This window comes from Mytilus galloprovincialis, chromosome 8, assembly GCF_965363235.1.
Source record: "Mytilus galloprovincialis chromosome 8, xbMytGall1.hap1.1, whole genome shotgun sequence".
Taxonomy (NCBI): domain Eukaryota; kingdom Metazoa; phylum Mollusca; class Bivalvia; order Mytilida; family Mytilidae; genus Mytilus; species Mytilus galloprovincialis.
The window spans coordinates 9,945,798-9,960,929 of NC_134845.1; the positions used below are offsets into that span (position 1 = coordinate 9,945,798).

General features: G+C 33.1%; 2 protein-coding genes across 3 annotated transcripts; one reads left to right on the forward strand and one right to left on the reverse strand.

Annotated features, from left to right (window-relative positions):
• Positions 1-1,132: 1,132 nt before the first annotated feature.
• On the reverse strand, positions 1,133-5,078 carry LOC143085038 (uncharacterized). 2 transcript variants are annotated; one of them, XM_076261177.1, is made up of 2 exons: positions 4,951-5,078; positions 1,133-2,924 (listed from the first exon to the last, which is right to left on the reverse strand). In XM_076261177.1, the coding sequence occupies exon 2, from the start codon at positions 2,907-2,909 to the stop codon at positions 1,329-1,331; it is 1,581 nt and encodes a 526-aa protein (XP_076117292.1). In that variant the 5' UTR covers positions 2,910-2,924; positions 4,951-5,078; the 3' UTR covers positions 1,133-1,328. The 2 variants fall into 2 exon arrangements, with proteins under 2 accessions (XP_076117292.1, XP_076117291.1); XM_076261176.1 differs by lacking the exon at positions 4,951-5,078 and adding an exon at positions 4,193-4,300.
• A 1,144-nt stretch (positions 5,079-6,222) lies between these two features.
• LOC143085041 (uncharacterized) lies at positions 6,223-13,744 on the forward strand. The gene is made up of 6 exons (XM_076261180.1): positions 6,223-7,223; positions 8,511-8,632; positions 9,825-9,934; positions 10,211-10,393; positions 11,548-11,659; positions 12,352-13,744. Exons 1-6 carry the CDS (start codon positions 6,742-6,744, stop codon positions 13,716-13,718), a joined length of 2,376 nt encoding a protein of 791 aa, XP_076117295.1. The 5' UTR covers positions 6,223-6,741; the 3' UTR covers positions 13,719-13,744.
• Positions 13,745-15,132: the final 1,388 nt, after the last annotated feature.

The following is a 15,132-nucleotide window of genomic DNA, read 5'->3' on the forward strand; positions in this document are numbered from 1 at the left end:
AACAAAATGTATTGGATGATTTTCATTATAGTGATGTGGCATAGAGTCATATGTTTGTGTGTTAATAAACTTGAACTTAATGTGTAACACTTATTTCATTGATTTTTTGGTGATTAAAATTTAAAGCAAAAAAAAGACTGACAAAAAAGTATACTGGAACAAGTTTTGCTCCATTGAGATGTTCTATTGTTAGCCCACCCATTGTATGTGTCTGCCCAAGTGTGGTATTTGTTTGTTGCTGTACATCACATTATTTTTTGGTTTGTTGTTTTGTATATATAGCAGGCTGTAAGCTTTCTCTTTGAATTGTTTTGTGTTTGTCGTGCACGAAACCTTAAGCTTCTTAACTTTGTTGTGCGTTATGGGTTTTGGTCATGGTGTTAGGCTGTACAATGACCTTTGGTTGTTTACTTCTATGTTAGTTAGTCTCTGATAGATATTTGTTTCAAATTGGCAATCTTACCACATCTTTTTATTTTTAGATTTTTTGTAATTATTGCATGGTGGCTATTGATCCATAAAATCTGTATTAAGAAAAGGTGATGTTGGATTCAAAAATTATTGAACAACAAACTCCAAAATGTTAGGAACCATAAATAAGCTGGAGAATTAAAAAGGAGACACAAATCATATGATAACCATGCACCAAGCAAGTCCTAAATAGAACAAGCAAAACTATATTTGGTCAACTTTACATGTATTTATTTTATTTCAGAAACCATTTATTGTGTCAAAAATTTGATCACAATCCAAATTCAGACAGTATCAAGCTTGAATATTGTGTCCAAATGTGCCCCAATTGTTCAATATTCGCCCTCTGTGGTCGTATCAGGCTGCGCTCAGCGAATCATTTCATTCTCCCATCTGATAAGCTCTAGATGCTTTTAAAAGTGACAGAGATATAAGCCAAAAACACTGCATTTTAGGTAGGGGCGGAATGGATGGTTTAAAACTAAAAAACCCAATTATGATTGTGACAAAGTTCAGTTAAATTCGACCCAGTAGTTTCAGAGAAGAACACTATTCATAATTGTAAAAGTTAACGGACGCCCTAAGGCCAGGTGAGCTAATAAGGGAATGAAGATAATCATATGACTTGCACCTACTGGAACCAGTATAATTAAAAACGATACTCTTTTAACTACTTTATTTCATAGTAATCACATTTCTTATCGTATCACATTATGCTTTGTCTCCACAAAAATAGGAAGGGTTCAAAATAAAAGGACTAAATTAAGGTCCTACAAATGCCAAATGAAGCATTGCGTCAATAAATGCACACTGGGATAAAGTTATGAACATTAACGATTTCAATCTATATTACACATCTATCTATTGTCTGAATTCGTGTAACGTGATGACGTGTACATACCACCCTGGTCACGTGCCTCACGTGGTGGTGTCGGCTGCGTTGGATGACGTACAACTCTTACTGGTTGCTGTGGGCGACGTTGTCTTGATGAACTTGACCTATTATTACTTCCACGCGATGATTGGCTGCTCTGGCTTGGTGTTCTTTGTTCTGGCTGAGTTGGTTGTTGGTTCAATGCTTCTGCCATTTCCGCAGCACTTTCGTTCAAGCGTGACGCGATTCTCATTAGGTAAGTAGAAGCGAGTTGTTCACGGTGTTCTCGAAGTTGATCCAAATAATGATCGTCGTTTTCCTCTGTTTGTTGATCATTTTCAGATCCTTGTAATAAACGGTTTCTGATGTTTGAAGAAATATCGTCAGGCAAAATGTGATCTTCGTCGTTTTGTTCTGTGTCGTTTTCATTATCAGGGCTCTCGTTTTCGTCACAGTCAAGTTCGGGTAAATATAAAGCTGGATTAATACGATGCGAGTCCAAACTGTCTAGTAAGACTAGCTGATGAGCGGGAACCGGGTTCTTTAACGACAGGTCTTCAATAGTTGTAACTTCCCCTAGGCCACTCATTTCTGATAAGAATAAACATTCGTTTGGAGCCTCAAATTTACAAGTAATGAACAGTTCGTCATCGGTTGCTTCGGCAGTACAAGTAAATTCAGTTTCTTTTTCTTTTAGTTGTTGCTGAACTGTGAACAATTGTCTTATGTCATTGTTTGACCTTGCTTTTGTAAATGTGTCGTAAAGTTTCTGTAACTGTGATCCTTGGGTACAGATGTCAACAAAACGCGTGTTTATCTTTTGTTTCTGTTCTTGTACACTTTCCCGCAATATTTTAATGAGCGCCTCTTGTCTACGCTCTAGCAATAATCGATATTCTATAAAAGTGTCTTTGATAGTTGATCTGAGCTTTCTTTCTAGTAAGTCTAATTGTTTTGAAGCATTTGCGAGTGAATCTGTTCGCCCTTTCATTTTATCCAGCATGCCTTTATTTTTATCGTTCATTTCATCGAACTCATTACTGTTCTCGGACAACGCCTCCGTGACATCAACAATCACGTGCTCTTGTCCTTCTTTGTGATCAAGAACTGTACAGTCTCGACAAACGGGAATCAGACATTTCTTACAGAAAAAGTTCAGTGGCTGGTTCTCATGTTTAGTGCAAACATTTTGAGATTTTGTAGTTACACGTGACAAAAAGTCCATCATTTGTATAACACGATGGTCTGAGGGCAGAGCACTGATTTCAGTTCGACTCAGAAATATTTCTACTCGACATTCTGGGCATTTTAATACACCTTCCAAGTTATCGTCCATCCACGGAACTGTTCTTCTAGAATTCTGATGATGGTGGTCGAAAACGGATTTGAGACATATCAGACAGAACGTATGATTGCATGGTAGTGATTTCGGAAGTCTGTCTGCTTGGCTATATTTCTCATTACAAATGTGGCACCTTAAGAACTGTTCTTCGAACGCAGCTTCATCTACAATTAAACTTCTCTTTGGACCATTGTCTGTCTGGTCCTCGCCTGCAGTTGCCATTACTGTATGTTTTTTCTACAATAGAAAAATGATAGTATCGAATTGACGGTTCATAGTTTTTATCTTATGATAATGTAAACCTGGTTTGAGGTCGCAGGTATAGATAACTTAAACATATTTTTCGTAATGGGTGATAAATGAATTGCTGTCGAGTTCCTTGTCAAGAATAAAAACTCACAAAAGATATACTAGTCTGATAATTTAGAAATAAGACTCTACAGTGGCGTTCGAATCAAAATGGTCGAAAAACATATCAAGTATGACGTTAAAGAACATACTGATAATCAAAAAGCTTCGACCAATAGATAGTTCTTTAATTCGGGTCATAATGTTAACGAATTTGAGTTATTTATATAAATATGAAATAAATAATACCAATTCACAAAACCGTAAACAAAGTTTTGGTTCTTGAAAAGAAGAAAGAATACGAAGGGAGATGACGAGAATTCATTTTACAAATGGTAGAAAAAGAAATTCTAATGTAGAACAGAACTTGAATTACTTATATAACTGTCCATTGTTAAAGAATTTACATTAATGAGACAACAAGTCAACCCAACGACAGAAATAACTTAACATTTAGAGATTAACTTACAGTAATAAACAAGTGTCTTTACAATATTTTAATTTTGTATATACATGCTATTTGTTGAAAACTAAGGTGTTTTTTTAAATTTGATAATAAATGGGATTTTTAAACCTATGTGATCAATACAGCTACAAAAGATTAAAAATAAATGACGACGGAACCTTCGAACAAAGGTGGCATTATGCCAAGTAGATGACAAAAATATATATGGAGTTCACTTCAGGTGCTTCGGGGATATTTTTAAGATCTGATTAGCAGTAAATATGTATTAAAAAAAAACTTATCTCATAATTCTACATTTCTGAAAGTTCTAATGAATATTACAGATAGAACTAATATTTTAGGATTTATAAATACATTGGATATTTCGACTTTTTGCTGTTACATCCATATTCCCTTTCATTTTTTTTTATAGATAAAATTGACTATAAACGTAATTTTTCCATTTTCCCTTTCGTTTTTAAACTTATAAAATCGCCAGTGAACAATATTAACCATATTCCCTTTCATTTTTTTCAACAAATAAAATCGTCAGTGAAGTATATTTTTTAAGAGAGACAATGACGCATTTAGTATATTTTGTCTTCATCCATGAGAAACGTCCCTGTAAGTTTAAGTTTTTAAGTGAAAATTACTTATACATAATTATAACAGTAAATTGATAATTCATACAGGAAAAAATCAAACGACTCACCTATGGCTATATTTTGAAATGATATATACCGATGTTATGTGATGTAAACACTGTACCAATAATACCAGTACGTACATAAGTTTTGTATATATATTTTAGTCACGTGACTCATCTTTAAAATCAATGTATGTAAACATTTGAACAAAGACATGAAAGGTTGTGTTGTAAACATTTGGATGTGTATTGGAAACAGGGGGAGTTAACATCCTTATCATCGTCATGAATATTCATAACATCGTCATTTTTTACTCTTCAAATTTTTTTAATCAGCAACACATTTTCTGCCCAAAATTAATGGATATAATTATCAGAAAAATTAATGTACATATTTTTTATTTTACATCTTGATTGTGGAAATGGAAGATGTTACTTTATTTCACCTAAAAACATATCTTCAAGTATTTTCGTATTGATATCTTTTGGTGTTAAATATTCATTAGGTTGACAAATATGCTATCAATATACACCTGGGCATCCCACGCCCCTCTCAGAGTAGACCCACGTATAAAAAGAATTTAAGCTACTAGTAAATATTTTCAGTTGCGTCATATAAAAAATAAAACTTATATACGTCAAATTTCGTTACGAGTTTTCTAAATTAATATAATAATGATAAGTGTACACAATTCTCTTGCAGAATGAATAACTCAAGTCAATTGAATTCGTATTGAAATGTATACTAGTAGTAGTAAAGTATTATTTTGTCAAATCAGCTTTTCTACTATAAACAAAAAGAACCTTTACAGAGAGAAACTGACCTTAAATCAAATGCTCCTTCTTTGTTTATATATATGCCACCATAGTTAGAATCATTACCAAAACAAGTTTCAACAAGACATTAGTATAATCATATAAATCTTTACCTGAGTATAAAAATCGATACACACCTAACATAAAAAGGTGTATAAATTAATTTAAATCTAGCCACTTTTTATGCATTGAAATTTAAACAGCATTGAAAAAACATATATGAATGTTATGCATTTAAGATTTAATAAAATGATACTGGTTTAATATAGTTTTTATGAAACCAACGAGAAGTCGATGTAACGGCGAAACGGAAACCAGTAAAATTGATATGTTTAATATTAGAGTGACCTCCCATTTTATCCTATAAAACTGGCTGATATTGAATTAGACCTTGTTATCTTATTACTATCCATAATACTGGCTAATTTTATGATTTTTTTTTAATTCTGACTCTTACAATGTTGTTGTTAAAATTGTACTATAAACTGGTGTGAATTAAATCAATATTGTTTCAACCATGATTAATATGTCCATTTGAAATTAACTGTCTTCCTTAAAACGAATTACTTTTTCAAATGTATATATGTTCATAAATGTCTATAATCTTCATTACATTACTTTGTTATTTTGTTATATTATGAATGCGTATATAGTATTTGTGTAATTGTTCACATACCCCTGTTAGGGTCTTTGAGAAAATAAAACTTAAACTTGAAACTTGACTGATAAATATTGAAATTTTAAGATATATATATGTTTTTTTTTTTAATTTAAAAATCAAGTGTCAAAATGCATCGTTAGATATGTTCGAGTCTTAGAAATGTTTTCTACATCAAAATGGACTTTATGTCATTTATTTCAGTCTTTTGGAAACTTTTCGTACATGATATTATAATCAGTTCCATTACCATTTGTACCTTTGTACCAGTTGAAGTTTATAGATGTCTGAAAAACTACCACTCGATTTATTTGTTTTCGTTATTCTTAGTAAGTTGAATTGAACTGTAATGTACTTGATAATTGAATTAACTTACTTCAATAGCTTACACATTTGATCATATCATTTCAATTGACCCTAAAAGATAAAAAGTCATTTAAATTCATTGACCCGTTATTAAAGCTTACTTCGCCTCAAAGCCTCGTAAGAACCTCCAACGAATGATCATTAAATAAAGTACATATTATTACAATAATAATAGAACTAGAAATGGTAAGCGTGAAAGTGTGACAAAGGTCCTCCGTGCAGTTTAAAGACCATTTAAATTAAACTTTAACAATACTGCTTGACATGTTTGTATAGATCATAAAGAACATGGGATTACTGCCTTTGTTTTCAGTTAATCTTGGTATCCATTACACTAAGTAATTCTTTGTGTATTGCATAGAACTAAATAAGACAAAATTTACCGGCGAGACAGACATGTTAGAGAATTTAAATGAGTGACAATGTGATATATGTGACTACTGCCAAGTTCAAACTTGGAACTTTGGTTGAGGGAAAGTTTTGATCAGATAAATGAGATAATTTTATACTTTAGGAATGGTTTAACGTGAAATTATAGCAAACTAAAGATATCAAAACGAGGATTCGTGTCTGCTGTTCAACACTTTTTCTGTACCACGCAGGGTATGTATTAAAATTTCATATACCAGTACTATGGAAGCTGTATCATTTTGAACCTGTACACTTCGAGACAATATGCATAGCGGAAGAAAACATATCAATATGACGCAAGAACCAGTTAGCGTTGATTTTAATCAACTTTAAGTCAATTTTGAGGTCTGTGAAGACACAAACGATGTCGACTGGAAAAGAAACACCAGTTCCACCATTCCTTCCTTCCTCCAATGTGATGACAAATGGATACTTTGGAGGGGTTAGTATCGACTCTGCAAACCTCAACTGTGTTCAGATTGATCATGTGGAGGAAGTTGTCTCCCTGAGAAGGTCAGTCGATCTTGGATACACCACATCAACCACCATAGACAATGAAGATTCTATGAATAAATATAAAGAGACTGAGGAGGTGATATTACACGAAACAAAGCCGAAGTACAGGGATATGTCCTCTCAGATGAAAGAGTATAACGTCAATTATAACGGACTGATTATTATTCCATGGGAGGAATTTGCTGAAAATCCAAGGAAATTAAACGACTTATTTTATTTAGAGAAAAATGGACTTATAACATATGACTCTGACGAAGTAAATGTGTTTTTCCATGCAACAAAAATGAATAAACCAACATTTGGGGATATAAGTGAGAATGGCAAGGCATGGTAAGCTTCTACTCTGCATTACACTTTTTTTTTGTTACTTTTATTTTCCATTTGTGTCATTTATTTGGTAATTCAGATCTTAGAGCTGATATATACTATTGTCTATAATTTACACTTATTTACACATTTCATACCTGAAACGGTTCTGTTTATGACTTTTAATTTATTTATATCCCAGGACAAAGGTACACAACTTTGTACAGAAGGTTAGCTTCATCTTAGGACAACTTGCTTTTCAGAAGAGTTTTTGAAACCTTATCAGCAAATAATAGGAAAACGTATTGGTTGTATAATTCCATATCGATGTTTTTGAAAATCATCATAATTTACCTTTAACCGTGTCCCTCCCTATAACCAGATATATTGCTTATGGAATTGTAATCTAGAACACATGGTCTACTGATTTAGGTGATAAAACTGAGCTTTGAACATTCTTTCAGTATCTGCCAGTAACTGGCACCTCGTGTATGGCTTTTGCCAATTTGTTATGTATTTTTTTGTGCTCAGTACCCTACATGATTAGCCAACCCTTTCAGTACGATCGATGTTTATAGGTTGATCTACATTGTTGCACTGTTTCATTCCTTGATCTAGAGTATGGAGATAAGTAATCGCCATCAAACATGTTGAACTCCACCCAATTATGTGCCCGTCTCCCTCCTTGGGTATGTGGCTTGTTGCTATCTGACATATATACATTAATGTTTTTGGCTTGATGATATTGGCATAAATCAGGACGTATACCGGTGCCTTTTAAAGCTACCTGTACGGTATCGGTTTTACTCATTGTTAGATGTTTTATGGTGATGTTCTATTGTTAACATCTTTGTCTTCTGTGGATAGTTGTCCAATTTGTGAGCATATCTGCACATTTCCATTTTTACATTATTCTATATTCTTACCTTTTAGCATCCCGTTTTTTTTTTATTATTGTTTTGTTTTGCCCTATTTCTCTCTATCTTGTTTTATATCTGGGTCCGTTTTTCTATCAGACATTTTCCGCATTATTCACTATTACATAAACCCCATCCAAATCCACATACAATAACATTCAGAAATACAGATAAGTTAATAAAGGAAATAGAAATGAGGCCACCGAGGAGGCTTGTCTATTGTTGGGTTGTATTTATTTTGTTGACATTGACCGCAGACTATATATTTTTTACTAAGAATACGGCGAACATACTGGTAATGACAATGAAAAAAAAATAGTGCTGTGGTTTTTTTTAAGTTAAAAATAATGTCAAAATATTTGCTCCGATAATCATCAACATTATTTTATTTTAGGGTTGTGAACGTAGAGAAGATAAAGGACCTAGAACAAGTTAGAGTGTGGTTAATAGAAAGGGTGTCAGTGTTTGGTGTGACTCTAGTCAGGAAAACTTCACGCTTCGGCAAGTCCGATAGAGGTATATAATATACGTTAAGCATAATCTAAAATATTTTTATTAACACATTTTTTCCCTAACTTCCTATGGGAACCTTACATTAAGAGTTATTCGTCATTCAAGCGTTTTAAGACATTAATAATATAACATCAACTAATATTGATATTTTTCTGTAGTTTAAAATTTGTTATATGAATAATTTCAAAATTTTTGAGAACATCAAGATAGCAGATTTTCGTTTGGTAAATGGACATATTGACAATTTTACTCATAATCTTCAACTTTTTCTATACAAAATCATAACAAACACATGGACAATAACCAAAAGAGAAAACAAACCAAACAAAGCCCTCATGAATGCATTCTGTCGTAGATGATTATTAGTTTTTCTCGGTGTACATTATTTTCCCTCCAGTTATTTTTTTTTATTATACCTTAAATACAGTGATTCCACTGCTCAGCTGGTTCCATCATCAGGTGAATCCCCTCTCCTCGACTGTTTCGGCGCTGTCCACGACAACCTCTAGGGAGTGTACCGACTGAGTTAGCTCTCCCTCTGCTCTTACCTCTTCCTCCGTATCCAACCGGAAGCTTCCTCTGCCTGTCTTCCAACTTTTCCTACCAAGCTTCTTCTTACTGGTCAAGTTAGTCCTAGGGAACCCAAGGCCCTCTAAAAAGTTTGAGAAACAAAGCCTCTACATCCTACCTCAACTGGAAAATACCATGTCCTCCAGTTCTTCTCTTGGATGGATGTCTGTTACCAATTCCTGGTACTTGGCAAGCTTTTTCTCGTGGGCTTCTTCCAGTCTTGTTTCCCATGGCACTATAAGCTCTACATGTATGACTTGTCTGTTGATTCTAGACCACAGCACAATTTCTGGTCTGAGGGTTGTTGTTAAAACCTCTCTTGGGAAGGTGGTCTTTCCCCAAACGTCTGCTTGCATCTCCAAGTCATTATAACTTAAGGAATTAAATATACCAAAGCAAACATAAGAGTACGATACAAAATGGTCTAACTTCAACGAGAACCGAAATCACCAATCAGGCTTCAACGGAACATTTTAACCATCTATTAGTTTGAAATGCATCGAACAAACACCTTTCAGCATTATTACCTAATTGTTTAAGTACAATGATTATCTTTTCGTTCAACATGTTTTAAGGTCCAATGGGAGTTGAGAGAATTCAGATATTATCTTATTGATATTTTCAGCTCCTTGCCTGGTGATGCTAGATCCTACCATGGGTCATGGAGATTCTATCCATGCTTCAATAATGAGATGTATAAATGTAATGCAAGAAGGCAAAAAGTTTTGTCTCGAGGTATACCAAACAAACGTTTTCTGTTTCATGTATTTGTGTTAATTTACTGATACTTTAGTTTTATTGAAATGCAATTTATATTTAAAATATCTTGATTTGATTATCGAATACATCTTTTATAACCTTTTTTCTCATATATTTTGTTTTTGTGTATATTCATTTTCTTAAATTTAATGTGTGATAATAATTTTTTTAAATGTAGATAGACATTAAATGACCCAAAGAATAAGCTAAAATATGATTTTATAATGAGAATCTGTTTTATTCATCAATCAGATTAATTTTAATGGATGTGTTGAGCGATGGTGTCGCCGAATCACCATGACAAAGTGTGAGGCTGTTGGTGCTAAATTGGTTATTACAAATGGGGAAGAACAGGCCGACTTCACAGACACAGAAAATATCATCTGTTGTATAGTCTGTCTACCAATCTGGTCAATACAGACCGGTATCTATAAGGTATGTCCGAATTATGTAAATATCGTCTGTTGTATAGTCTATCTGCCTATCTGGTCAATACAGACCGGTATCTATAAGGTATGTCCGAATCATGTAAATATCATCTGTTGTATAGTCTGTCTACCTATCTGGTCAATGCAGACCGATATCTATAAGGTATGTCCGAATCATGTAAATATCATCTGTTGTATAGTCTGTCTACCTATCTGGTCAATACGTATCTATAAGGTATGTTCTAGTCGTACAGCGCAGTTTTCAACCATTGTCTTAAAAGATTAGTATTTGTTTTAAATTTGCTAGACAATTGGATTCTTTTGTTCAAATGTTTTCATGAAGAAACCAATTTTAAAACATTGAATCTATATAATCAGACATGTTTCGAAATGTAGATAGATAATTTTTACTGAGCTTCAAAATGAAGAAATATGGCAGAGGAATTTGCCATGCAATATTTCAAGTAAGGACAACATTTTTGTAAGATTCGTTGCAGAGATCGTGACACTGTATAACGGTCAAGAATATCTACTGCCTATGTATTTACACATTTGCCAAAGCAATTATGCTTACCTTTGCCCGGGTCCTACCTCCACACGAGATTTTAAGATTCTCAAATGTTTGTAGCAATAAAACCATATATACAGACAATTTTAACGACAGAGTATAAAATCGATTGAAGCCTACCAACTTCGACGAAAACTGGGGTCGATATCACGTGTTATTGCTCTGCTTGCGTGAAAAGTTGGAGAGTTGCACGATATAAAGAAATACATCGGAGTTTAATTCTTTTTTTTGTTTTTGTGACACCTCATTTCTATCGTTATATTTCTACATTTCAAGTTTTTATAGTTGAAAATCGCTCTGACAATGTAATATATAACTTCATTTGAAACGTTCTGCTTGTTGAAAATACGTGAACATCATTGTGACTAGAAAAGGGAAATTAACTAATAGAAAATTACATTACGCTATAGCGTGCGTGCGGTGTTCTATATTTGTCAATCAAGTCAAAGAATGACACGATGTACATACAAATGTATACGTACTTGTGGTTTCCGAATGTTAAGCTCAGCGAAAAATGTTTGAGACTTCCCGTTTAAACTATTTATACTTTTACGTTTAAGATAATTAAATTAACTGATTTCTTTCAAATTTAGATTCATAGACATACACAGTACACAGATTTAGAGTTGAAATTTGACGCCGAGGAATTATTTCTGCATGGGACACTGGGTGGTGTCAAAAACCAGAGAGCTAAGTTGTTTAGAGGTATAGTTTTGTAATTCTTTAGATAGGCAAAACATTATGATGTTTAATAAAAGACAATTACATGAAAACGTAGTGCGTATAACTTTAGTTTGCTTTTTCTACATTTTTCTGTTCATATATTTTATTGGCTAATATATAGAAATGTTAATCATAACTTCTTTTTGTTTAAAGCAAATTTTAACTAGGCATACGAGATCGAACCACACGATATTCATATTTTCTCATATTTTACATATGAGCTGCGTCGGATAGAAATCGACCTTATGCAAGTTCATGTACACAGATACATGTATAAGACTTTGATCATTTTTCAAACAATAAAGATATAAAAGATGCATTTGGTCCGTTTTGAAGGGTTGTCTTCTAATTAAAACCTATCTTTGGAACAATTACAGACTTTCCGTAGAAATTATTTCAACCCAAAATAGGTTAACAGAGGTAAAGATTTTCGTTTGCATAAGGTCGATTTCTATCCGACGCAGCTCATATTTTATTGCAAAAGAAATCCATTGAAAATAGGACCAGACACAAGTTTTGCAACTTAGAACATCTTCTCCATTACATACAAATAATAAAAGCTAAACAAAATAAAATAAAAATAAAATAACATCATATACAATACAAAATTGATGAATCTAGTATATACCTTTTTTGTTCTAGTATTAAAATTTTGAAAATTTGTTTTCTTTAAGATTACCAGAAAGAAATATTCCGAACCAAACCCATGGAAGAGGCAGGTGAAGAGTTTCAAGTTCATACCAATGTGGATAGACACGGTAGTAATAAGTATATCTCAGTGAAGAAAGCTATTAAGAGCGGCAATAGAGACCAGAACCATTCATATATAGAACACGAAACGACAGACATAAGTGATCTATTAACTAAAGATAATGAACAAATGAAAGAAAAATTCAATAAACACCAGACTAGCCATAAGTATGACCAAAATAAACATGAACGAAACTCGCTTCGGACAACAGATGAAGATAAGAATGATAGCAATGCGGTTCGGCCGAATATCTTTGTAACCAATACAGAAAGCAATAACTTAGAACTAAGCCGTCTTAATCTTCGTGAAAACACAAATTCCTCCGATTCTTCAGGATTTGGAGGCGATTCAAAAAGTCAAAATAAAATTAAATCTATCATGGAAATAGAGTCGTGCACTATAAGAAAAGAGTTATCTCCCATCCCATCAGCGAGAACCGTCAATAGTGACATTATGATAATAACACAGTCAAATGAAGAGGACAACGGAGACGGCAGTGAAATTGATCTCAGAACGTTTTTGCAAACAGAGTTAGTTCCACAGGAAAAACCAAAAAAGAAAAGTAAAAAGCATAAAAGAGGTTCAAAACCTCCAAAGTCCCCTTCAAAAAAACAAAAAAATAAAAGTGGGGTTGATAACAACGCATATGACCCTGAAAGCGAAAATAAATTTCGCCGAGTGCTGCCATCCAAACGTCGAAGTCTTGAAAGTATTGACACATTGGAATCAACCGAAACTATTGACAAAGGAAGTAGTATGGATTCATTTCCCATTGGAAGTCTTAATTCACTTCCAACAGGAAGCCATGATTCTTTGGATACCATATTGAACGATCAAGGATCAGTGGATAATCAACCATCAGATAACGAAGTAATGTCATTAAAAGCTGACTTCGATGAAGAATTATTTATTCCATCTGGAGATGAAGGTAATACTTCAAGTGGTGATAGAGTTTTCCAGATCAACGACAAATTAAATACAAATGACAAGAGTACTGAGGAAGAGGAAGAGGAGATAAACGGCCAATCGAGCGGTCTGAGAAAAGATCACGTGGTGCTTCAGGATGATATATCCTGTGATGACCTTGAACTGTCAGATTTTGATATAGATGATGAAAAGAAACCCGATGACAATATTGACACGAACCAGAACATTCCCGAAAAAAGTAATAACAGACCAAAACAAAATAACATACGTGGTTCTGCTCCTTATAGATCTAATAGACAAAAATATATAGGAATGAATACTTCTGTTAAATATGAACGCCATCAGTCAATAAAGTCGTCATAAAATAAAAGTTTTTCTTTGTGCAACAATTTTGATTAATTGATTGATTGATTGTGTTGACGTTGTTTATCACTATATACATCTTGGTAACCGGCACGTGACATCGTCTTTCTGCTTTGGTTGTGTTTGTTCTTATTCCTTAAAGGCTTTACATCCAATACATACACGACTCATATGCGTGTCACAGGGTAATATGGCCACTTGGTCTTTGTAAATAGGGCGTTGAATATGTGACGAAATATAATGTTGCGAACCATTTATTTCACACTGAAAGTACATAATTATGATAAACATTTATTTCAAATGTTAACTTGAAGTTTCCTTATAAATTGAACTATGAATTGGATAAAAGTACATGCATGATAATGCCTAAAAGAAAATGTGCTTACCTGAAAGTAGGGAAAAAGTTAGGTGTCCCTTATGTAGCGTGCATGCTAAAGTGTGTGAAACTCGCATTAGTACGAGTTCACCGTATATATAGTGCTAGAAAAAGTGGCGGGGTTGCATGCATAATAACTTCGTGTAGAGTAGTATATGGAATAAAGTCTTTTTCTAACTGTCCGTCAATGAATGAATGAATGAATGAATGAATGAATGATTGAATGAATGAATGAATGTATGAATGAACGTAGTAAATATATGGTACACACAACATATAGTGTAGTACTAGTATATAACTGTACTCTAATAAATAGCTACGGTGACATGCGTATCAATATCTTTTAATGTTCCTGGTAATCGATGCAATGGTTTTAAGGGAAATTTCATCCTTCTTTCAGATATTCTTGAATATTAATAAAAGTGACCAGTAAGGCCGTTATATACATGTAATGAAATACGTTTAGAAAGTTTTGAAGCCGTTAAACAAAATTAAGGACGATTTATATCGGTTTAGACATATTTCATTTGTTCAAGTAGAAATGGGATAAGACACAGGTCAAACAGTCTTCTCCATTTAACATTTATTGCAATACAAAAATATATGTATCAGCATGCATGTATAGAATGGTATATCTATTTAATATATATAAATATGGATTTATGTCAAAAGACGGAAAATTGAAGAAAAAAGAAAATAATAATACAGAAAAAAATAAATAAAAATAAATAAATGAATATTTAGAAAACAAAAACACAAAAATTGTTTTAAAAAAAATTAAAAAAACGAAAAAAAGGACAAAAAAAAGGGGGGAGAATTTACTCAGATGTGATGTGTGTGCGATCATTGTTTGCTATCTAGACAATTTGAAATCGTTTAGAACTTTTAATAAACTCGAAGACGTTTTTAGAAATGGTTTGATTTTGCTCTAGAGAAATTTATATCGGTAAACAGTATATATCTTCCAATTTATTTTCGTGGCAGAATATCTTGAAATATTACCCAGGACATGTTCTTCAATAGGCCTTGAATTAAAAA